At 41.9% G+C, this 26,049-nt stretch overlaps 1 protein-coding gene across 2 annotated transcripts in view; it reads left to right on the top strand.

Annotated features, from left to right (window-relative positions):
• The first annotated feature begins 4,823 nt into the window (after positions 1-4,823).
• The window catches only part of PPM1E (protein phosphatase, Mg2+/Mn2+ dependent 1E), a 256,455-nt gene continuing 235,229 nt past the window's right edge, over positions 4,824-26,049 (top strand). For both annotated transcript variants that reach the window (XM_008996939.5, XM_078373665.1), the window contains exon 1: positions 4,824-5,458. In XM_008996939.5, coding sequence (XP_008995187.3) covers positions 4,977-5,458 — 482 coding nt within the window. In that variant the 5' untranslated portion in view covers positions 4,824-4,976. The remainder of the gene's footprint in view (positions 5,459-26,049) is intronic.

Genomic DNA, 26,049 nt, shown 5'->3' on the forward strand with positions numbered 1-26,049 from the left:
AGGTCAGGAGATTGTGACCATCCTGGCCAACATGGCAAAACCCTGTCTCTACTAAAGCACAAAAATTAGCTGGGCGTGGTGGTGCATGCCTGTATTCCCAGCTACTCAGTAGGCTGAGGTAGGAGAATCACTTGAACCAGGGAGTCAGAGGTTCCAGTGAGCCGAGATTGCACCACTGCACTCCAGGCTGGCAGCAGAGTGAGACTCTGTCTCAAAAAACAAACAAAAACAAAACAAGAAACAGAGAATGCAGGAAATTGGTTACACAAGTGATGGAAGAGCTAAAAAGCCAAAAAGGATTCACTTCTCTAAGTCCTAAAAGATTAGAAAGCTGAAAGCTGCTACCATCCCTAGGCTAAGGGACAAATTGGGGAAGATGTTGTTTTGGAGTTCAGGGGCTAAGGACACTGGCAAAAGCTAGAATCCCAGTGGACATATTCACAGGGAGGAAAGCTACAAAGGGGATGCATCAGGCCTCAGGACCCAGCTACGGAACAGGGCTTTTCTCCTTTCTTCCCACCTTCCAGTTTCTTCTCAATGCCTACCACTGGACACATCCCAGATGAAAGTCAGCTGTCACAGTAGCTTAGTGAATACAGCCTGAAAGGGTCAGCCCTCCTACAATACAGAGCAGGGCACAGGAGGAAAAGGAATAGGTATGAGGGGGAAAGGGCAAGGACTGACACAGTAATCAATTCTTTTTAACTTTAAAAGTCAACTTTATTGAGGTGTAATTTATATACAGTATACTTATTTTAAATGCACACTTAAAAATTTTTTTTTTGAGATGGATTCTGCTATGTTGTCCAGGCTGGAGTGCAGTGACTATTCACAGGTGCAATCATATCACACTGTAGCCTTGAACTCCTAAGCTCAAACAATCCTCCTGCCTCAGCCTCCAGAGTAGCTGGGACTACAAGCACATGCCACCCTGCCTGGCAATAATTTTTGACAAATGAGTGTGCCCATATGACTAACCAGTCCAGATATAGAACATTTTCATCACTTCACAAAGTTCCCTCTTACTCCTTTGCCACAAATCTCCCACCTCACCTTAGTTCCATAAGAAACTTCCAAACTCAACAATTCTTTTTAACCTTATAAACATTACTATGAATGTCCACAAAAGGACATTGTGCATTTCCTCCAAAGAGCAAAGGGTTAGAGGGAGAATAATTTTTATGAGAAAAAAATAAACTCAAAAAATTGAATACGTTAAAAACTCATTAAGCTTTTCATAACTCAATTTTTTTTCTTTTTAAAAAATGTATTTTAGAGACAGGATCGTTTTTGTTGCCCAGGCTGGTTTTGAACTCTTGGGTTCAAGCTATCTGCCTCGGCCTCACAAAGTGCTGGGGTTATAGGCATGAGTCACCGTGCCCAGCCTAGTATGAAAGGGGATTAGGAAAGTGCCCAGCACTTTGAGAGGCCGAGGCGGGTGGATCACGAGGTCAACAGATCGAGACCATCCTGGTCAACATGGTGAAACCCCAACTCTATTAAAAATACAAAAAATTAGCTGGGCATGGTGGCGCGTGCCTGTAACCCCAGCTACTCAGGAGGCTGAGGCAGGAGAATTGCCTGAACCCAGGAGGCAGAGCTTGCGGTGAGCCGAATCGCGCCATTGCACCCCAGCCCTGGGTAACAAGAGCGAAACTCCGTCTAAAAAAAAAAAAAAAAGACTTCTTGACAATGGCAAAATCATCCTACACGGCTGCTCTGAGATCTCAGCACTGCTGTCAGCTACCTTCTGGCAAAGCTACTTTGTCAAATGGATGCAATAGGATCCATATTGATCTTTATGAAGGAATATCTTTATTAATATAAGCAAATACGCCTCTCATTTATAGTAATGTAGAGGTGTGGGCTTTTTCTTTTACTCTCAGTAGTATTGTTTCCCCAACATATATCACTTCCCTTTGAAATGTGGGCTGAGTCATAAATTAATGTCACAAATAAATGTCATCTAGATGAGGGAAGCAACTATGTTACAAAGTAGGAGGGCGTAGTTTGATATGAATTGTTACAGTTGACAGCTAAGTACTCTTGAACTAAATGTCATTATGTTAAATTCTGAGATATTAAACAGTTGTTGGAATGTAAAATCATGGACATTTGGGTTGCAGCCTAAGAAGTTTCTTTTCTAGATATTCTGAATTGGAAATGAACAGGTGGATTGAAAACAAAGACAAATGAGGAGTTTAAAGACTTTCTTGGCACCTCATAGAGAAGTTCCTCTACACTGGTAATGTTTTAAACAAAACACATATAAATACATTCAGCATTTCTGGAAACAAACTTATTGGATCTTTATTTACCTTTGGGAAAAAAATATAGAGGGCTCAAGTGCAATTACTCACTATATTCTTTCTATCATGTTATTTAATCTCAAGCTAGAAGAGGAGTTCTGTTTTACATGATGCCATAATGTGCATTAGTGAGCTCAACCCACTTAATCTTAAAATAACAGTATCAGGTCAGGGATTTAGAATACAGTATTATATGTAAACAGTTGGCAGAAAGGTTCCCTCTTCTGTCATTAATAACTGGAAATAATATTTCAGACCCTAAATCCAACTGAAACCTAAAAACAATAAATGGAGACTGATGCGGTGGCTCACACCTGTAATCCCAGCGCTTTAGGAGGCCAAGGCAGGCAGATCACCTGAGGTCAGGAGTTCAAGACCAGCCTGACCAACATGGAGAAACCCTGTCTCTACAGAAAATACAAAATTAGCCGGGTGTGGTGGCTCACGTCTGTAATTCCAGCACTTTGGGAGGCCGAGGCAGGTGGATCACAAGGTCAGTAGTTTGAGACCAGCCTGACCAAAATGGTGAAACCCCGTCTCTACTAAAAATATAAGAATTAGCTGGGCATGGTGGTGTGTGCTTATAATCTCAGCTACTTGGGAGGCTGAGGCAGGAGAATTGCTTGAACCCAGGAGGTGGAGGTTGCAGTCAGCCCAGATCCCACCACTGCACTCCAGCCTGGCGATAGAGACTCCGTTTCAAAAAAAGGAAAAAAAAAACACACAAAATTAGCCAGGCGCATAGAATCCCAGCTACCCAGGAGGCTGCGGCAGGAGAATCACTTGAACCCGGGAGGGGGAGGTTGTGGTGAGCCGAGATGGTGCCGTTGCAGTCCAGCCTGGGCAACAAGAGTGACACTCCGTCTCTAAATAAATAAATAAATAAATGAGGAGGGTGGGGTGGATAATTTGTGAGAACATGGTTTTCAAAGTAAAAGAATCACTATGTTTTTGCTCAATTATATGTTGCCATGGACATGGTAGTTTGCAGTAATGATACTATGATCTATATAGGTGTATAACAACACAGTTTCTTTCTCTCCCACTCTCTCAGTAAGGCTTAAAAATAATAGGTTTGTGTGCAGTTTGGTAAGAAAATTAGAATCACTTAAAGTCATTTCAATTCTAACCCAAGAAAGAAATAAAGAGAGACTTGGGGAGATGGGGAAGAAGAGTAAACAAAGTGCAGAAAAAAATACACATTATATGATAAAGTATAATATGTATTATGCAGAGACTAAACAGGGGAGTCTTGGTTTCCTGAAAACTAATGGGTAAAATCCACTGAAGTGGGTGAATCCAGTGAAATGACCTGGATTGAGTCCTTGTTGCATCACTTGCATGTGACCTTGAAGCGAAGTCACCATGTCTTTAAGGCTCATTTTTCTCACCTATAAAATGGAATCATTGGCTGGGCACTGTGGCTCATGCCTGTAATCCCAGCACTTTAGGAGGCTGAGGCAGGCAGATCACCTGAGGTCAGGAGTTTGAGACCAGCCTGGCCAACATGGTGAAACCCCCTCTCTACTAAAAATACAAAAGTTAGCCGGGTGTGGTGTTAGGCGCCTATAATCCCAGCTACTTCAGAGGCTGATGCAGGAGAATATCTTGAACCTGGGAGGTAGAGGTTGCAGTGAGCCGAGATTGTACCACTGCACTCCAGCCCGGGTGACCATAGTGAGATCGTTTCAAAAAAAGAATCATAATGGTAATGTCCTATACCTCAAGGGACTGTGATAAGGATTAAAGGGGTGAAATCAATGTGTAGACTACGAAGCCCAATAGAAATAAGGTGTTATATAGACACATTGCACTGCTGATTCTCCAGAGATAGAGAAGAGTTAAGGAAAAATGGATTTTCAGAAAGCTTTGGCGACTAACGACCTGAGTTCTCCAACGCCAAGTCTGAAATTTTGGAGCCGTTGAAACAAATAATTTTCAGTTATCTTTTAAGAAATGAGAATAACACGACTTTCTTCACAGAATCAAGTGAGAGAACCTATGCAAAGGAATTTATCACTTGGTAGTGAAGCTCTCTGTCCCCTAAAACTACTTATTCAAAAGACTGTCAGCAACAAAAGGTGTTCACAGTGTGGTATCTTTCAAAACATACACTAAGGCAAGGAACAGATAAGGAAACGGAAGTACATTCAATTGGGATCCGAGCAACCCAAGTGGGAACCAACAGTTAGAGTTGGAGACGTCTTAGCTCATTCCTAACCACGTGAGGCTAGGGTATCCATCCAATAAAGACATTCAGAATTGGAGAGCGGGCGAGTCGAGTGTCCTTTCGACTTCGCGGACTCGACGGGAGGGACCCTGCAGTGCTTAATTAGAACCGGTTGCCATGACGACAGTCTCTAGGCAGCGTGGGCTGAGCTCTCCGTAGGAATAGAGGGTGGGCCGCCTCTGGACCCTGCGCGCACCCGCCACCAACTTTCCCTCCAGATCCGAGAGGGGCCGCGCGCTCCGCCCCCAGGCCGCGCACGTCCGCGCTCGGAGGCGCGCACGCCTGCGGGAGCCCTCTCCAGGCAACCTAGTGCTGATTGCTCGTGCCGGTGCGGCCGTTAGGCGCCCTTGCGGGAGCCCGAGGCTCAAAAGCAGCCTCTTATCCTTCCTGGGCTTTCCCTAACCGCTTTCCCGGTCGGCCCCGGGGCATGAGCAGCGATGGCCGGCTGCATCCCTGAGGAGAAAACTTACCGGCGCTTCCTGGAGCTATTCCTGGGCGAGTTTCGCGGACCGTGCGGCGGCGGCGAGCCGGAGCCGGAGCCGGAACCCGAACCCGAGCCCGAACCCGAGTCAGAGCCCGAGCCCGAGACTGACCTGGTAGAAGCTGAGGCGGCCGAGGCTTCGGTAGAGGAACCTAGGGAGGAGGCGGCCACGGTAGCCGCGACGGAGCAGGAGGACCAGGAGCAAGACCCGGAGCTCGAGGAGGAAGCGGTGGAAGAGGAGGTGGTGGCGGTAGTTGAGGGTGAGGAGGAGGCGACTGCGGCGGCAGCCCCGGGGCACTCAGCCGTACCGCCGCCGCCACCGCCGCAGCCCCAGCTGCCGCCGTTGCCGCCGCTCCCGCGGCCGCTGTCGGAGCGCATCACCCGCGAGGAGGTGGAAGGCGAGAGCCTGGACCTGTGCCTGCAGCAGCTCTACAAATAGTTAAGTAGCTGGGCTCGGCTGGGGGTGGGCCCGCGGTTCCCGCAGCGCCGGCCTCGGACGCGGCTCTCTCGGCCTCTCAAACTGCTCTCTTTTCTGTTCCTCTCCCCCCGCGCCCGCGCCTGCCGCCTCTGAAAGCGCCCCCGCTGCTCGGACCCGGACGGTCGGCTGAGAGCGGCCCACGCCCGCCGCGGCCCCCGCGCCTCCTGCCCGGCCTTGGAACCGCTCTCCTGGGCCCCCGCGCCCTCCTGCCGGGCCCGGGTTCCTCATCCCCCTTTACCTTGGTCCCCAGCTTCTAGCTCCACTTCACGCACCCTTTCCCCTTCCTGCCTGGAAAGGTCCTTCCTCCCAGACTTGAGCTCCCTCTTCCCAGCTCCTTTCTTCCTCCCGGAGGTTTCCTTCCACCCCAGTACGTCTCTTCCCGGGCTGAGTGCCTTGTTGTTTGGTGGCGGAGAGACGCGACTCCTTTCTAAGCTGAGCTGCTAGGTGCCTCCTGCGTAACTGCAACAATGATGATTATACCGGCCCCATATCCAGATGATAGACTGGAGTAGATTTTCCGTCAGATGCTTAATGTTGAAAGTGAAGAGCTTTTTAGATTTTTTCATACACGGGAGCCTAGTCTCTTAGTTTAGACAATTGACATTTCATAATTGAGGGAGGTGGGCAGGAATTGAGAGGGAAGGGTAAACAAAATTTCTCAAGCGAGCCTTCAGGTGAAAGAGCATAATTCATTAAAGTGGAAAAGTCAGGTTGTTTTGATAAAATTGCAATTAGGTGCAGTATTTTCAGTCCATTAAGTAGATGGGGTGGGGTGGGGAGAAAGCAGATGGCTTAGCTACACAGATGAAAGTCTAAAATAGAAAGGTCAAGGCTTTGCCTTTCATCCCAGTTCTGGTTTTTATAGGCCTGAAATAGAAACGGTTTACAATTGCGTTTCTTAACGGAATTGTTCCGAAATAATGACAGAGGAGAATACTAGTAAGTTTCTGAAAACATTGGTAAACCTAGGACATCTTTTGCCATTCAGCTGATAGCTGTAATGAAAGGTGTTACTCTGGCCACCCAAAAAGTTTACTACTGCAAGATTCACTGTAATTAAGTTCACACACTCACTTTTGGGATTTTCTCAAAAGCCTGAATAAAAGAAGGGCCTGGAAAATAAACCTGTTTTGTCTTCATCCAAGCTAACAGACACCTGATTAAATTATTCTCCTGTTAAAGCAGTAGTTTGTCGACAGAGGAAAATCATTTAACAAATCTTCTATAGAAGTGGACTGTGTTGATGTCTTATACTGTAAGCTATCTAAAATTTTTAAAATACTGTTCGATTACATTATTACCTTCAATTATCAAGGTAATAATGCTCTTTGAGCAATGTAAAAAATAAAATGGCCTGCAATACCACACCATCCAGAGATAAACAGTATTAACATTTAGAGTATTTCTTTCTAGTCTTTGTAAACTAGAAAAGGGCTTATGAGATGTCATTTTTTACACGAATTAAAGATAAACCTTCCTGCTTAAAATAAAATGGAAATGTTTATTAAAGTGAAGGAATTTATCTCAGCAGCAGACTAGCTAATTCTTATGAAGTTTGCAGAATTCAAACTTCAGAGAATGTCCAAATAAGGTCATTAGTTTAGTAAAACCCTGAACATTTGCCATGTAAGAAGGTCTTTTTCTTTTTTCTTTATTTAATGAAACCTATTTAAAGATGACGGCAAAAAAAGCAAAACAGACACACACAGATGATAGCAAGAAGGTGTGTGATTTTTTAAATATAGAATAGGGACACAGCCAGGCGCGGTGGCTCAAACCTGTAATCCCAGCACTTTGGGAGGCCAAACCGGATAGACCATGAGGTCAGGGGTTAGAGATCAGCCTGACCAACATGGTGAAACCCCTACTCTACTAAAAATACAAAAATTAGCCGGGCATGGTGGCTCGGGCCTGTAATCCCAGCTATTCAGGAGGTTGAGGCAGGAGAATCACTTGAACCTGGGAGGTGCAGGTTGCAGTGAGGCGAGATTGCGCCACTGTACTCCAGCCTGGGTGACAGAGCAAGGCTGTCTCAAAAAAATTAAAAAAGAAGGGAGAAGCAAGATTAATTTTGATACAGGTATAAACTAGAAAAAACTGAAATGATAAAATGGTCATCTAGTTGAGAACAGAAATTTAGATTTGAAATAAAACTAGCATAACTAGAGTTATAAAATATTTCACCTTAAATCAGAGATTTCATCATTTATATTGTGTTCTGTATAGAAGCTGTTAATGTGTTTTTATTCAAATGTAAAATAGCTGGCTTGTTTATGTCAAGTATCTTTAAGGTCCTTAACTTAAGGTTAAAAAAAAAGAGGGCCCGGCGCGGTGGCTCAAGCCTGTAATCCTAGCACTTTGGGAGGCCGAGATGGGTGGATCACGAGGTCAACAGATCGAGACCATTCTGGTCAACATGGTGAAACCCCGTCTCTGTTAAAAATATAAAAAATTAGCTGGGCACGGTGGCGCGTGCCTGTAATCCCAGCTACTCAGGAGGCTGAGGCAGGAGAATTGCCTGAACCCAGGAGGCAGAGATTGCGGTGAGCCAAGATCGTGCCATTGCACTCCAGCCTGGGTAACAAGAGCGAAACTCCATCTCAAAAAAAAAAAAAAAAAAAGTTTTTGGCCAGGAGGCCAAGATAGGCAGATAACCCTATTCGAGACCAGCCTGGCCAATATGGCTAAACCCCATCTCTACTGGAAACACAAAAATTGGCTGGGCCTGGTGGTACATGCCTGTAATCCCAGCTACTCAGGAGGCTGAGGCACTAGGACCGTTGGAACCCGGGAGGCAGAGGCTGCAGTGAGCCAAGATCATGCTGCTGTGCATTCCAGCCTGGGTGACAGAACAAGACCTTGTTCCCCACCTGGCACTCCCCCACCAAAATAAAATAAAAAATAAAAACACATTTAGCTGGGCATGGTGCCGTGTACCTGTAGTCCCAGCTACTTGGGAGGCTAAGGTGGGAGGCTTGCCTGATCACAGGAGGTTGAAGCTGCAGTGACCCACTGTACTCCAGCCTAGGTGACAGTGAGACTTTGTCTCAAAAAAAAAAAAAAAAAATTACCTATGTTTTATTCCTTTCTCTAAATTTAAATCCCCAAGGGATTAATTTCAATGACATTCTGAGAATTTCTGAGGTTAAGAGAGACTGTCTTTTGAAAAGGTGGAGGTGAGAGATTTTATAACTTTGAGATAATTTGTAAATAAGTGTATAACTGATCTTACAGGAGATGTGAATATAAGGCTATCCATGTAGTTTATATGGGTCAGTATTTTGTATTTAATTTTTCTATACTAATAGAGATTTTGTATTTAATTTAGCAATACTAGAGATACAAATATTTTTTTATTTCAGAATAAACAAATATTCTCATCTGTCTTTTTCCTTTCCATTTTTTAACCAAGAGACTGTCAGACAAAGATGAAGTAGTAATTAGCACTATATTTTCAGAACAGTTACTCATTTAGTCTGGGTTGGACTTCCCAAGGGGGAGACCAATATCCCAAGAGTCTGGCAAAGTTAAGTAGTTCCAGATGGCTTGCAGTAATAATGAGGGTGGACACTTTACAAATGGCTTGGAAAACAAAATCGCTGGTTATAGACACTAATAATTCAGTTATATTGAATTGTATGAATCATTAATGACTTTGGATTAGGTCAGAAAATCATTAAACTTTATCTAATTTACAAATATATAAATGGAAAATATATAAATGCAAGTTTATAATATCCATTTTTAAATTGCATGTTTTTTCTTATTTGAAAATAATAAAGGTTCACATTTATTAAATAAAGAAGTGGAGAACATTCACATAAGCAAAAAGAGGAAAAATACCATTCATTGTTAATCATGCTTTCCAGGTTTTTTTCCTGTCTCTCAGGCTATCCCACTTCTTCTCTGTGAGCTTTTAATATTCTGCCTACCCCTTTAATATTGGTGTTCGGTCCTTGACCTTTTCTTGTTTGACTTATTTGTCCCTAGTCAATATCAGTCTCTCACATGACTTCAGTTATTGTAGTTATGCTAAAGGCTCCCAACTGTATCTCCATCCTTGCTTTGACTGCTAGAGCAGCTTTACCTAGATGTCAACATTGCCTCAAATTAAACTGTCTAAAATAGAATTCAGTCCTCCAACCCTCTTTACGGTCCCCAAAACAAACAAAACCGAAACCTGATACTCTTTCTGGTGGGTCCATCCCTGACTTCACCTGTTACTTTTAGTCAAATCTTGTTAATTCTACCTTGTAAATATCTCTTAAATATGTCTTTCTCCATTCCCACTGTCATTGTCATCTCTTGCCGGTCTTACCCTTCTTCAATATATTTTCTCCAGTGTAGCCAAATTGTTTAATTGTCACACTGCTTAAACATTTTTACCCTTTACCTAGAGTTAGTCAAAGTGTAAGGTTAAGGGCACAGTCTTTCACACTGCGAAGTCTGCCTAGATGTCTAATCCTATCGTAAGGGGTTAGGGTACAACTACAGATTTCAAATGAAGAGGCTACACAAAACCATCCTCACTTCTGACATCAACTCCAAGTTTGGGGGTTTCCCCAAACTACCCTCAAATTCAGTAATGCACTAGAAAAACTCTTCTCACTGAAAGCTATTACACCTAGGGATACAGTCCCTTACAAGGACAAGCTACAAATTAGAACCAGTCAAAGGAAGAGAGATGCCTAGGGTGTAGTCTAAGAGAATTGCAGATATGAAGCTTCCATTGTTCTTAGGGAACATACTTTCCATACCGTCCCAGCATGAATGTATGGATGTATGGAAATGCACACACAGTATTGCCCACCCAAGAAGAAGTTCACCTTAGCTTTGGTGTGTCTAGAGTTTGTGTTTTGTTTTGTGTTTTAAAGAGATAGGGTCTTATTATATTGCCTAGGCTGAATTCAGACTCCTGGCTCAAATGATCCTCTTACCTCAGCAGAGTTTTTATTGAGATTTATTGATTGTTTGCATGGTTGAATTCAGTTTCCAGTCTACCCTCTCCAGAGGTCAGGCTGATACCATGTGGTTCATGGGACCCATCATGAATAGTAAGAATAATCGTATTACTCCAGAAATTCCAGAAGTTTAGAAGCTACCTCCCAGGAGCTGGGGGCAACATCTGGACCTCTCTTTGGACAAGGCTTAAGTTTTTACTACATATCCCTCATCACTGATCTCTCCTTTGCCTTCTAGATAATATCCAAAGGTAAGGGCTTATAATCTTACCTCATTAGTCTTATCTCTGGAATCACTATCCACCCACTTCATTCCAACTCTACCCCTCCAGAAACTACATTTGAGCTATATTAAACTAATGTATTTGGTTGAATGTATTGTGTTCTCTTTTGCCTCTGCACCTTTGCATATAGTAATTATTCCCTCTCTTTGGAATACTGTGCTCCCCCAATACCCACTCTCAACACAATCCAATATCTTACCCATTTTTTAGGTCTCTGTTTAATGCCATTTCCTTTAGGAAATCTTTGCTTACCATCCTCACACTCATTGTAATGAGTTAGGGGTTCCTAGATGGGCACTGTAGCTCACACTTGTAATCCCAGAATTTTGGGAGGCCGAGGCAGGTGGATCGCCTGAGATCAGGAGTTCGAGACCAGCCTGACCAACATGGAGAAACCCCATCTCTACTAAAAATACAAAATTAGCTGGGCATGGTGGCATATACCTGTCATCCCAGCTACTTGGGAGGCTGAGGCAGGAGAATCGCTTGAGCCCATGAGGCAGAGGTTGCGGTGAGCCAAGGTCACACCATTACACTCCAGCCTGGGCAACAAGAGTGAAACTTCCTCTCAAAAAACCACACACACACACAAACAACAACAAAAATGAGTTAGGGGTCCCTTCTGTGTTCCCCTCCATAATACTCAGTGCTATTCCTCTTGTAAGTACTTGTTTATTATTTTTTGTCAACATATATTTATATCTCTGTCACTAGAGCAGAGGTCTCCACATTGAATTGCACCTAAGATACTTCATTGGGGCAAAGGAAGAAAACATTAGAATCTATTTATTTGTATATAACACATGAAATTAAGTGCCATTAAAATTTGACATATTGAGATTGGCAACTTGTTCTGTATGACAACTGATTTCGTGTGAGGCCTGGTAAATGAGGTATTCTGGGGGAGTGCAAATTCCACAGCTTATGGGGATTGACAGTGGCATCCTTTCTCTAATTTTTAGGCCATTACAAACTATTATGATTTATCTGTGCCTGAGTAAATGGATTTATGGATTATATTTGGTGGTGTTAACAAAATTAACCCTCATGAAATGGAAAATTGGCTTTAAAAGTTCCTATGAAGATAACCAGGCTTGGTGGCTCATGCCTGTAATTCCAGCATTTTGGGAGGCTGAGGCGGGCAGATTGCTTGAGTCTTGGAGTTTGAGACCAGCCTGGGCAACGTGGCAAAACCCCATCTCTACAAAAAAATATAAAACTTAGCTGGGTATATAAGCACATGCCTGGAGTCTCAGCTACTCAGGAGGCTGATGGGAGGACTGCTTGAGCCCAGGAGTTTGAGGTTGCAGTGAACTGTGATCATGTCACTGCACTCCAGCCTGAGTAACAGAAGGAGACCTTGTTTCTTTCTTACTCTTTATTTATTTTTTCACTTTTTATTATAGAAACCTTGTTTCAAAAAAAAAATTCTGTGACAAAATCATGGGTTAAACATAATATTGATAATGTCTCTCAACCTCGTGATCCACCCGCCTCGGCCTCCCAAAGTGCTGGGATTACAGGCGTGTGCCACATGGTGGCGAGTGCCTGTAATCCCAGCTACTCAGGAGGCTGAGGCAGGAGAATTGCCTGAACCCAGGAGGCAGAAGTTGCGGTGAGCCGAGATTGCGCCATTGCACTCCAGCCTGGGTAACAAGAGCGAAACTTTGTCTCAAAAAAAAAAAAAATAAATAAATAAAAATAAATATTGATAATGAAATGTAAGAAACAATAAAAGTTAAGAGCTTATAGTTCTCTCACCCTTAGTTACATTAGATTTTTTTACGTTAGACTCCAATCACCAGGCTGGAGTGCAGTGGCACAATCTTGGCTCACTGCAACCTTTACCTCCTGGGTTCAAGTGATTATCCTGCCTCAGCCTCCGAAGTAGCTGGGACTACAGATGCACACCACCATGCCCAGCTAATTACTGTATTTTTAGTAGAGATGGGGTTTTACTATGTTGGCCGGGGCGGTCTTGATTTCTTAATCTCATGATCCACCTGCCTCAGCCTCCCAAACTGCTAGGATTACAGGCGTGAGCCACCTTACCTGGTCCTTACATTAGATTTTTTTAAAGATGATATAATCATATTTGATGAGAAATCAGCAAAAATGGAATTATCAAGTAGATTATGTTAAATGTGAGTAAGAAATAAATACTAGAATATTATTAGAATGGGATATGTGTGTGTATATATTATATCTAATAAGTCTACATACACTGGGGTTTATGAGGCTTACATTTATTTTTTAAGAAAAGTCAGAAAAATGCTTAAATTTTTTTTTAGAAGGAGTTTTGCTTTTGTTACCCAGGCTAGAGTGCAATGGCGCGATCTCGGCTCACTGCAACCTTCACCTCCTGGGTTCAAGCAATTCTCCTGCCTCAGCTTCCTGAGTAGCTGGGACTACAGGTGTGTGCCGCCGTGCCCATCTAATTTTTTTGTATTTTTAGTAGAGATGGGGTTTCACCTTGCTGACCAGGATGGTCTCGATCTCAATCTTGTGATCCATCCACCTCGGCCTCCCAAAGTGCTGGGATTATAATTGCTTAAAATTTTTAACAGGGTGATGGGCAAATGTTTGAAGGCAGTTGCATTACATTACTAGTGACTTGTTTGTCACTATGTTTCTAAGTTCTACAATGCCAGACACATGAATAACATGCAGTAAATATTTGCTTAAGCAGTGAATGAGCTAAGAGGTTATAAATGAAGATAATTATTTTAACCTTTTAAGAAACAATTTTTTTTTCTTTTTGAGATGGAGTCTCTGTCACCCAGGCTGGAATGCAGTGGCAGTATCTCAGCTCCCTTTGCCTCCTGGGTTCAAGTGGTTCTCATGCCTCAGCCTCCTGAGTACTGGGGATTACAGGCATGTACCACTATGCCTGGCTAATTTTTGTATTTTTATTAGAGACAGTGTTTCACCATATTGGCCAGGCTGGCATGAATTTTAATATTCTCATGTTACCAAAACTTTTTATTGTAGAAAATTTAAGGTATATAAAAAACAGAATACTGTAGTCATCATCCAGCTCAGCAGTTATCAGTCTTAGTTCATCTATACCCTGTACATCTCACCTCACCTCCCATTACATTCTATGCAATTTTTAAATAAGTGTTCAGTAATTTAATTATAATTCTACTGGGCATTTTAAGTGTTACCAGTTTTTGGTTACTCTGAGAATATTGTGATGGTCCTCTTTTGAACAAGTCTCTGATTTCCTTAGGATATATTTCTAGTGTTGGGATTACTATGTTAAAAAGTATTTAAAGGGTTTGATGCAGTGGGTCACATGCTTATAATCCCAGCACTTTTGGAGGCCAAGGTGGGAGGATCGCTTGAGCCCAGGAGTTTGAGGCTCATGCTACTGCATTTCAGCCTGGGTGACAGAGTGAGACCCCATTCTAAAAACAACAAAAGGTGTAAAACAAAAGTATAAAAACAAAGGGTATTTAAGACTTTTGATGCATAGTTTAAAAACGTCCTCTTGCAAGGTTATACTAATTTACCCTCTAAGCAGGTTTTATGTAAGAAAAAGATTGGTGGTATTATGAATAACATAAACATTTTAAAACAGAATAATAAAACATCCACTTTCAACAAATTTTCATAATTATTTTATATTTTTTATAAGGAAATAAGACATTTCATATGAAATTAGAGACTGTTGCAAACCCTATTCCCTTTAGTTTCTTTCCAGAGGTAATCTGAGAATTCTGGGAATGTATCCTCCTGGTCTGTTTTTAGGTTTTTATTACATATGAATTTGTATAGTCAACATTCATGTTTAAAAAGTTTGTTTTGGTAACTAGTTATTTTGAGGTTAACCTTTTTTAAAAAATTCATGTTGATACTTGTAGATCTAGTTTTTTCATTGTAGCTACTATTTATCATTATACTGTATGATTATACTATGGTTTATCCAATCTCCTATGGATGGACATGTTGGTTGTTTCTAAATTTTTACATGTATTAATACTGTTCTAATAGATACATCCCATAATATCAAAGGCTTAACATAATGTTAGTTTATTTCTTGCTCATATAGAGTTCTGTCCATAGAGAAGGAGGAGCTGTGTTCTGTGAAGTCAGTAAGGAACCCAAGTTGATAGAGACTCTGTCATTTTTAACCTGTGGTTTCCAAGGTTGCTTTAGGCATCAACATCCATCCAGTAAACATAAGAAAGTGGAGAATGGTGTCTGGAGGTTTTTTAGGGCCAGTCCTTAGAAGTGGCATATATCATTTCTGTTCATTTTCCATTGGCTAGAATTTAAGTCATATGACACCACCTGAGACCTACATTTCCTAAAAAAGGGGGCTAGAAAATGAATTGCTGGCTTGGCAGTTAATTCCAAGAAACAACTCTGCACTATGGAAAAAGAATACAAAATCTTGATAGCTGGTGGCCTCTGCCCTACAGATAATGCTAGTTTGGACATGTCTCTTTGTGCATATGTTCATAGGTTTCTTGGGTATGTTTCTAGAAGTTGAAATGCCATATTGATATTAAATGCATTTTAAATGTATTAAGTATTGCCAAATTGTTTTGTCCAGCAGTACTGTATGAAGAGTCTTGTTTCTCTACATTCTTGCTACTATTTAAACTGCCATACCATGAAGCTTATGTTTTAACACAGGTGTGTGCCATTATTGCTACTGAACTATGTAGGAAAGAATGCTTATAGCTGAATAGGATCTTGATTTAGAGCATTTTAGAAGAGGAGAAACTGCCTAAAAGTCTAAACCAGCTCTGTTCAATAGGAATATAATATGAGCCAGATATAGTTTAAAATTTTCTATTAACCACCTTTTTAAAATTAAAAAGAAACACTTGAATTTAGTTTTAAAAATGTATTTTAACTCAATATCTCCAAAATATTACTATTTCAACATGTAACCCATATTAAAATGTTATTAATGAAATATTTTATGTTTATACCAAGTGTTTAAAATCCTGTGTGTACTTTACACTTATAAGTACATCCCAATTTGGAGTATCACATTTCAAATACTTAATAATTATACGGGGCTAGTGGCTACCATAATAAACAGTTTAGGTTTAGATTTGCTATTTTTCAAAAAAATCCCAATTATAACAACAAAAACTTTAATTCTGTAACATATATCTAACAATTTTAAATTCATGTTTAAAATAATTGGGGAAATATAACATTTCATATTAAATTAGAGACTGACATTTCATATTGACATTAGATCCACTCAGCTGGGTGCAGTGCCTCACACCTGTAGTCCCAGCACTTTGGGAGCCAGACCGTTGCCTAGGCTGGAGTGCAGGGTGAACACAGCTCACTAGAGCCTCAACCTGTGTTCCTGCCTCAGCCTCTCAAGTAGGCACTACAGGCATGTGCCACCATGCCCAGCTAAATTCTTTTGTTTTGGTTTGGTTTTTTGTTTTTGAGACAGAGTCTTGCTCTGTCACCCAGTTGGAGTGCATTGGCACAATCATGGCTCATTGCATCCTTCACTTCCCAGGCCGAGTAGCTGGGACTACAGGCACGTGCCACTATGCTGGGCTAATTTTTGTATTTTTTTGTAGAGATGAGGTTTCGCCATGTTGGCCAGGCCGGTTTCGAACTCCTGGCTTCAAGTGATCCATCTACCTCAGCCTCACAAAGTGTTGGAATTGCAGGCATAAGCCACCATGTCCAGCCTACTGGTTGTTTTCTTTCTGGGTTTTTATAGGCCTATTCTCATCATCTTTCTCTTTATTATTATTTTCCTTTTCTGCTCTCCCATGAAAGGTAGAGGATAAGGAAGAAAAAGAAGAAAGTATTCCATTCCCACACCCCTTTAGGTTGGTTTCTTATTTTATGTTTTTGTTGATGTGTTTGTTTTGTTTTGTTAACATTTTCAACTAGCTATAGAAATGTCTGCAGTTCTTATTACTGATTAGTGTTCCAAAACTTTGTAATGAACATTTTTTCCTTTTTTTTTTTGAGACCGAGTCTTACTCTGTCATCAAGCTGGAGTGCAGTGACACGATCTTGGTTCATTGCAACCTCCAACTCTCTGATTCAAGCAATTCTCCTGCCTCAGCCTCCCAAGTAGCTGGGATTACAGGCATGCACCACCATGCCCAGCTAATTTTTGTATTGTTAGTAGAGATGGGGTTTCACCATGTTGGCCAGGATGGTCTTGAACTGCTGACCTTGTGATCCTCCCACCTCAGCCCCCCAAAGTGCTGGGATTACAGGCATAAGCCACCACACCTGTCCATTTTTCATGGATTTAAGAGTATTCTCATCGGATTTATATGAGAATATTGTGAACGATGACAAGTTTGAAGAATAGCACTATATGAAGAATTTAATAGATTGAGAGTATCCTTAATTATTCATGTATATTTTCACTTAAGACTTTACTCTCTGGTATATAGCTCTGAGAAAGGCTAGTTTATTACTACCTATCCTACTTTAAGAAAGAAAAAGAGCCAAAAGAATAATCTGCTGGTTAGAAATATCTGGCCAGGCTTGGTGGCTCACCCCTGTAATCCCCGCACTTTGAGAGGCCGAGGCGGGTGGATCATAAGGTCAGAAGTTCAAGACCAGCCTGGCTAAGATGGTAAATCCCCGTCTCTAGTAAAAATACAAAAATTAGTCTGGTGTGGTGGCAGGTACCTGTAATCCCAGCTACTCGGGAGGCTGAGGCAGGAGAATCGCTTAAACCTGGGAGGTGGACGTTGCTGTGAGCCAAGATTGTACCACTGCACTCCAGCCTAGGTGACAGAGCAAAACTCTATCTCAAAAAAAAAAAAAAAAAGAATCAAAAATAATTATTTTCCTGATGACTTGATCCCATAATGATTTATAAGATCACTAGAGAAACATTACCATTGTTGTCTTTTATGGATTATAGTATTTGACCTGCTTTTACCACAAAGCACAACCTCTGGTCTTTGATATTTTTGTAATTTCTTTCTTTTTTTTTTTTTTTGAGATGGAGTCTCACTCTGTCACTCAGGCTGGATTGCAGTAGGGCAATCTTGGCTCACTACAACCCCCGCCTACTGGGTTCAAGCCCTTCTCCTGCCTCAGCCTCCCGAGTAGCTGGGATTACAAGTGTGCACTACCTGGCCTGGCTAATTTTTGTGTTTTAGTAGAGGTGAGGTTTTACCATGTTGGCCAGGCTGGTCTGAAACTCCTGACCCCAGGTGATCCATCTGCCGAGGCCTCCCAAACTGCTGGGATTACAGGCATGAGCCACCACGCCCGGCCTACTTTTGTAGTTTTGTTTTTTTTTTAAGATGGAGTCTCACTCTCTCAGGCTGGAGTGCAGTGGTGCAATCTCAGCTCACTGCAACCTCTGAACCTCTGCCTCTCAGGTTCAAGAGATTCTCCTGCCTCAGCCTCCTAAGTAGCTGGAATTACACATGTGTGCCACTATACCTGGCTAATTTTCGTACTTTTAGTAGAGACGGGGGTTTCACCAAAATAGTGTTTTTACTTAGGCTAAAACTCTAAAGGGCAAGAATTATGTTGTAAACATGTTCTGTTTTTTTTTTTTTTTTTTGAGATGGAGTTTCACTCTCGTTACCCAGGCTGGAGTGCAATGGCGTGATCTCGGCTCACCGCAACCTCCACCTCCTGGGTTCAGGCAATTCTCCTGCCTCAGCCTCCTCCATAGCTGGGATTACAGACACACGCCACCGTGCCCAGCTAATTTTTTGTATTTTTAGTAGAGACAGGGTTTCACCATGTTGACCAGGATGGTCTCAATCTCTTGACCTCGTGATCCACCCGCCTCGGCCTCCCAAAGTGCTGGGATTACAGACGTGAGCCACCACACCCGGCCCTGTAAACATGTTCTTTATGGAATCTAATATCACATAAATATGAGATGACAGTCATTAAATCAAGCTATCACTGATTTTGCAAAAGGAATGATCTCTTAAGTTCTGGGGTTTGATTTCTGGCAACTGAACATTTATTCAAATAGTCTTGGTTTAAGGCAGCTTATAGTTTCATTCATTACTTGGTAAGATACTGGTCATAGTCACAATATACTTTTATATAATTCCAGGAACAAAATTATTTTCAACTTTTTCAGGGTCACATGGGAAGTTAATGATATATCTTTGTAAATTCTGGATATCAGCCCTTTGTCAGATGGGTAAACTGCAAAATTTTTCCCATTCTGTTGGTTGCCAATTCACTCTAATGACTGTTTCTTTTGCCGCGCAGAAGCTGTGGAGTTTTATTAGGTCCCATTTGTCTGTTTTGGCTTTTGTTGCCAATGCTTTTGGTGTTTTGGTCATGAAGTCCTTGCCTACTCCTATGTCCTGAATGGTTTTGCCTAGATTTTCTTCTAGGGTTTTTATGGTGTTAGGTCTTACGTTTAAGTCTTTAATCCATCTGGAGTTAATTTTAGTGTAAGGTGTCAGGAAGGGGTCCAGTTTCTGCTTTCTGCACATGGCTAGCCAGTTTTCCCAGCACCATTTATTAAACAGGGAATCCTTTCGTCATTTCTTGTTTTTGTCAGGTTTGTCAAAGATCAGATGGTTGTAGATATATTGTGTTGCCTCCAAGGCCTCTGTTCTGTTCCATTGGTCTATACCTCTGTTTTGGTACCAGTACCATGCTGTTTTGATTACTGTAGCCTTGTAGTGTGGTTTGAAGTCCAGTAGTTTGATGCCTCCTGCTCGCCCATTCAAAAGTGGACAAGGTATATGAACAGACACTTTACAAAAGAAGACATACATGAGGCCAACAAACATATGAAAAAATGCTCATCATCACTGGTCATTAGAGAAATGCAAATCAAAACTACATTGAGATACCATCTCATGCCAGTTAGAATGGCGATTATTAAAAAATCTGGAGACAACAGATGCTGGAGAGGATGTGGAGAAATAGGAACACTTTTTTTTTTTTTTTTTTTTGAGACAGAGTTTTGCTCTTGTTACCCAGGCTGGAGTGCAATGGCTTGATCTTGGCTCACTGCAACCTCCACCTCCTGGGTTCAGGCAATTCTCCTGCCTCAGCCTCCTGAGTAGCTGGGATTACAGGCACATGCCACCGTGCCCAGCTAATTTTTTGTATTTTTAGTAGAGACGGGGTTTCACCTTGTTGACCAGGATGGTCTCAATCTCTTGACCTTGTGATCCACCCGCCTCGGCCTCCCAAAGTGCTGGTATTACAGGCGTGAGCCACCGTGCCCAGCCAAAATAGGAACACTTTTGCTGACGAGAGTGTAAATTAGTTCAACCATTGTGCAAGACAGTGTGGCGATTCCTCAAGGACCTAGAAATAGAAATTCCATTTGACCCAGGAATCCCATTACTGGGTATATATCCAGAGGATTATAAATCATTCTACTATAAGGACGCATGCACACGAACGTTCGTTGCAGCACTGTTTACAATAGCAAAGACCTGGAATCAACCCAAATGCCCATCGATGATAGACTGGACAGGGAAAATGTGGCGCATATACACCATGGAATATTATGCAGTCATAAAAAAACGATGAGTTCGTGTCCTTCGTAGGGACATGGATGAACCTGGAGACCATCATTCTCAGCAAACTGACACAAGAACAGAAAATGGAATATCGCATGTTCTCACTCATAGGTGGGTGTTGAACAATGAGAACACATGGACACAGGGAGGGGAGCACTACACACTGGGGTCTGTTGCGGGGAATAGGGAGGGACAGCGGGGGGTGAGGAGTTGGGGAGAGATAGCATTGGGAGAAATGCCAGATATAGGTGATGGGGAGGAAGGCAGCAAATCACACTACCACGTGTGTACCTATGCAACTATCTTGCATGTTCTTCACATGTACCCCAAAAACCTAAAATGCAATTTAAAAAAAAGTTAATGATATATCTAGAAAGTTTTGAGTGTTTTAAAACAAAAACAATTTTGTGTCTAATAAAAACCCTGTACCCAGGCTATTCTCTAATCTTGGATTGATAAATACAAATGTCTTTCTGTAAGAGTTAACAACGTATGAACTTGCAGAGGGTCAGCATTGTCTACACTCAAAATAACAATTGTGCAAGTATGAGTAGTAAATATCTGTTCCTGTTTCTCTTGCTGCTATGTGATATCTTCTGTGAGAGCTTGTTTAGGCACTGTTTTATATTTATTACCTCTTTTAATCATCATAAAAAGTATATGACAGAAGCTTTTATCATTAACCTGTTTTGCAGATGAAAAAGCTGAGGCACATAGAATTTAAAGAATAAGTTTTCACTATCAGCAGTGTCACCAGGACATGAACCTAGGCAGTAAGACTTGAGAGATTATAATTATGATGTTCATTTTATGATTCTTATGCTATATTATAAACATTTCCTGTGGGGAAAAATTTCAATGCAAATGTAGAAATTGAATTTTGATGACCGCCATTTGCTTAGTTTAGGCTTTTATCATTTCTTGTTTTGATTTCTTTAGTAGCCTCCCAACAATTTCCCTGCCATTGGTCTTTTTTCCTTTTAATTTAGCTTCACTGGATTTTCCAGCATTATTGAACTCACTGTGGTTGTCTTTTTAAATTATTTATTTATTTAGAGACAGAGTCTTGCTCTGTTACCCAGGCTGGAGTGCAGTGGTGCGATTTTGGCTCACTGCAGCCTCTGCCTTATAGGTTAAAGAGATTCTCCTGTCTCAGCCTCCCAAATAGCTGGGGTTCCAGGCATCCGCCACCACACCCAGCTAATTTTTTTGTATTTTAAGTAGAGAGGGGGTTTCACCATGTTGGCCAGGCTGGTCTTGAACTCCTGGCCTCAAGTGATTTGCCCACCTAAGCCTCCTGAGGTACTAGGATCACGGGCATGAGCCACTGTGCCCTGCTTTTTTAAAAAAATAGAGATAGAGGTCTCACCATTTTGCCCAGGCTGGTCTCAAACTCCTAGGCTCAAGCGATCTACCCACCTTGGCCAAGTGCTAGGATTATAGGTATGAGCTACCATGCCTGGCCCTCACCCTGATTCTCTAAAGATATTACGTTAACCACATTTTCTTTATCCATTCACATATTGATGGACACACACACAAAGATATTATGTTATTTCCTGCTTTTCTGCTAAGATGATGATTCTTCTGCAAGGAGCATCCACTTCCCTAACTAGAATAAACCTTCCTTTGGAGGCAGATAGGGTGGTTGGATTTTTATTTTATCTTCCACCCAAAAAAGTATCTTACTCAGGGATTACCTATAGATAAAGAGCCGTCTAAGGGTTTTCCACCAAATATTTCTCTAAACTCTTACCTCTAATGAAATAAAAGAAAAAGTTAATAATTATTGCTGTTTATTCAAAACATAATTGAGAAATCAGAAATTATTCAAACATAGACTGAAGTAATAGTTAACAAATTGGTGTATGGCTTATAACAATGGCAAAAAATAAAAAAATACATTATTTTTCACTTATCAAGATGCCTGGAGATTTGTTTTTTCATTTAATACTTGACTAATCTTGCAATCTGTTTAAATTTTTCAATTTCATTATTATTGAAATAGCTGAAGGTACCTATTTTCTATATAATTTAAATTCCTAATGCAGCAGTTATCTTACTCAAGAAATGTCCCTTTTGGAGACCGGGCACAGTGGCTCACATCTGTAATCCCAGCACTTTTGGAGGCTGAGGCAGGCGGATCACGAGGTCAGGAGGTCAAGACTATCCTGGCCAACATAGTGAAACCCCATCTCTATAAAAAAAGGAAATATCTCCTTTGGAAAAAAATCCTGTTTGTGGTTTTTTTTGTTTTTTGTTTTTTAAGTAAAAAGAGAGACTGGACGCAGTGGCTCCCACCTCTAATCCCAGCACTTTGAGAGGCCAAGGTTGGTGGATTGGTTGAGCTCCCAAGTTTGAGACCAACCTAAGCAACATGACAAAACCCTGGCTCTACAAAAAAATACAGAAATTAGCTGGGCATGGTGGTGCATGCCTGTAGTCCCAGCTACTCAGGAGGCTGAGGTGGGAGGATAGTCTGAGCCCGGAGGACTGGCCTGAACCCAGGAGGCAGAGGTTACAGTGAATCAAGATCGCACCATTGCACTTCAGCCTGAGATACAGCCAGACCTTGTCTCAAAAAATATATATCTAAATGAAAAGAGAAATATTTTTGTTTAGTTAGTTTGCAATCTGTATTATTGCCATATATTCAGTATCTGATCTTTTAGAAGCCAATAAAACACATACGGGTCATAAATAAGCAGTGGATTGGCCAGGTGTGGTAGCTCACTCCTGTAATCCCAGCACTTTGGGAGGCTGAGGCAGATGAATCACTTGAGGTCAGGAGTTTGAGATCAGCCTGACCAACATGGGGAAACCCCATCTCTACTAAAACTACAAAAATTAGATGGGCATGGTGGTTCACGTTTGTAGTCCCAGCTATTCGGGAGGTTGAAGTAGGAAAATTGCTTGAACCCAGAAGGTGGAGGTTGTAGTGAGCTGAGACTGTGCCACTGTACTCTGGCCTGGGTAATAGAACAAAACTCTATCTAAAAAAAACCCCAAAAAACAATGGATTATAAATTGACATAAACCATTGATCGCTTGTATTCTGAAAGAGCCATGGATTATAACCCTTACCATGGTATCCATATACCATAACATAGTTTTTGAATCATCATTGTAAAATCTTTATTCCTTTGCATAATGCATTAAAAAGTGGCTCAGAGGCTGGGCGCTGTGGCTTATGCCTGTAATCCCAGCATTTTGGGAGGCTGAGGCGGGCAGATCACCTGAGGTCGGGAGTTGGAGACCAGCCTGACCAACATGGGGAAACTCCATCTCTACTAAAAATACAAAATTAGCTGGTGTGGTGGCACATGCCAGCTAATTTTGTGGTGGCTAATCCCAGCTACTCAGGAGGCTGAGGCAGGAGAATTGCTTGAACCCGGGAGGCTGAGGTTTCAGTGAACTGAGATCACGCCATTGCACTCCAATCTGGGGGACAAGAGTGAAACTCCATCTCAAACAAACAAACAAAAAGGCTCGGAGCAGAGTAAAGCTTATCTTTTAGAAACAGAATTCCATTTTATATAATAAATACCCAGTTTATGTTTAATATTAAGGTAAAACTATCCTTGACTGCCAAGGAAAAGAGGAGGAAATAAAACAAATGATATTAGCTATAGTGCAGGTCTGTAAAAATACATTGTAGATTAAAATACAGTTGATCTGGGCATGCTGGCATACTCCTTTAGTCCCAGCTACTTCAGAGGAGGTGCAAGAGAATCACTTGAACCCAGGAGATCAAGGCTGTAGTATGCTATGATTGCATCTGTGAATAGCCACTGCACTCCAGCCTGGACAGCACAGTGAAACCCCATTTTTAAATTAAATAAGTAAAATATCTTGATTATCAAATATAAAATAAAAACATTCTCTCAGATTGAGACCTTGCAAATGAATAGCAAAAATTAATACCTTGACCAGGCGCAGTGTCTCACGCCTGTAATCTCAGCACTTTGGGAGGCCAAGGCAGGCAGATCATGAGGTCATGAGATTGAGACCATCCAGGCCATCATGGTGAAACCCCATCTTTACTAACAATACAAAAATTAGGCCGGTGCGGTGGCTCACACCTGTAATCCCAGCACTTTGGGAGACCAAGGCAGGCAAATCATGAGGTCAAATCATGACCAGCCTGGCCAACATGGCGAAGCCCCATCTCTACTAAAAATACAAAGAATTAGCTGGATGTGGTGGCACACGCCTGTAGTCCCAGCTACTTGGGAGACTGGGGCAGGAGAATCACTGGAACCTGGGAGGTGGAGGTTGCAGTGAGCCGAGACCTCGTACACTCCAGCCTGGACAACACAGCGAGATTCTGTCTCAAAAAGTAATACATAAATAAACAAATTAGCTGGGCATGGTAGTGTGTGCCTGTAATCCCAGACACTCGGGAAGCTGAGGCAGGACAGTCGCTTGAACCAGAGCATCGGAGGTTACAGTAAGCCGAGATTGCGCCGCTGTACTTCAGCCTGGTGACAGAGCAAGACTCTGAAAAAAAAAAAAAAAATTAGCACCTCAGTGTTGTTCAGACTAGCTAATTAAACATCACAATGGAAAAATCCATTAAATATTACATTAATTAATTAGGTTATTTTTATGTTCTTACATAGGTCAAACTTATCAAACCAAGAAACTGAATTTTTTCTCACTTCCCCAAGGACTATAAAAGATTTTAATTAATTAAACTTTTCATATTGAGAATTCCCTTGGTTTTAAGAAGTTTTTTACTTTACTGTAACTTTTCTAAGTAGTTGCTGAAGATAGTCTTATGTGTGGTTTGGTAATTTTTGTGGTTAATACATACTGTGAAAAAATATAGGTATGCAGTACCATGGCATATATGATCAGCCACGTCAAAGCAAGATATTGAGTCATTTGTTATTTCATAATATGTATAGTTAAAGGTAAATTATAAAAAAATATGATTAAGGCTGGGCGCTGTGGCTCACACCTGTAATACCAGCACTTTGGGAGGTGAGGCAGGTGGATCATGAGGTCAAGTGATCGAGACCATCTTGGCCAACATGGTGAAATTATGTCTCTACTAAAATTAGCTGGGCATGGTGGCATGCGCCTGTAGTCCCAGCTACTCAGGAGGCTGAGGCAGGAGAATCACTTGAACCCGCGACGCGGAGGCTGCAGTGAGCCAAGATGGCGCCACTGCACTCCATCCTGGCGACAGAGCAAGAGTTCGTCTCAAAAAAAAAAAATTGGCCCGGCGCCGTGGCTCACGCCTATAATCCCAGCACTTTGGGAGGCTGAGGCGGGTGGATCACGAGGTCAAGAGATCGAGACTGTCCTAGTCAACAAGGTGAAACACCGTCTCTACTAAATATACAAAATTTAGCTGGGCATGGTGGCGCGCGCCTATATTCCCAGCTACTCGGGAGGCTGAGGCAGGAGAATTGCTTGAACCCAAGAGGCGGAGATTGCCGTGAGCCGAGATCGCGCCATTGCACTCCAGCCTGGGTAACAACAGCGAAACTCCGTCTCAGAAAAAAAAAAAAAAAAAAAAAATTAAAGACAGTATTCTTTAAAAACGAAACAAAACAAAACAAAAAACCTGACATCAGTGAGTTTATTTTCTTTCTTTCTTTCTTTTTTTTTTTTTTGAGATGGAGTCTTGCTCTGTCTCGCCCAGGCTGTAGTGCAGCGGCATGATATCAGTTCATGGCGTCCTCCGCTTCCCTGGGTTCAAGCAATTCCCCCGCTTCAGCCTCTTGTGTTGCTGGGACTACAGGTGCGTGCCACCATGCCCAGCTAATTTTAGTAGAGACATGTTTTTACCATGTTGGCCAAGATGGTCTCC

The sequence above is a fragment of the Callithrix jacchus genome, chromosome 5 (assembly GCF_049354715.1).
Source record: "Callithrix jacchus isolate 240 chromosome 5, calJac240_pri, whole genome shotgun sequence".
Lineage (NCBI taxonomy): Eukaryota > Metazoa > Chordata > Mammalia > Primates > Cebidae > Callithrix > Callithrix jacchus.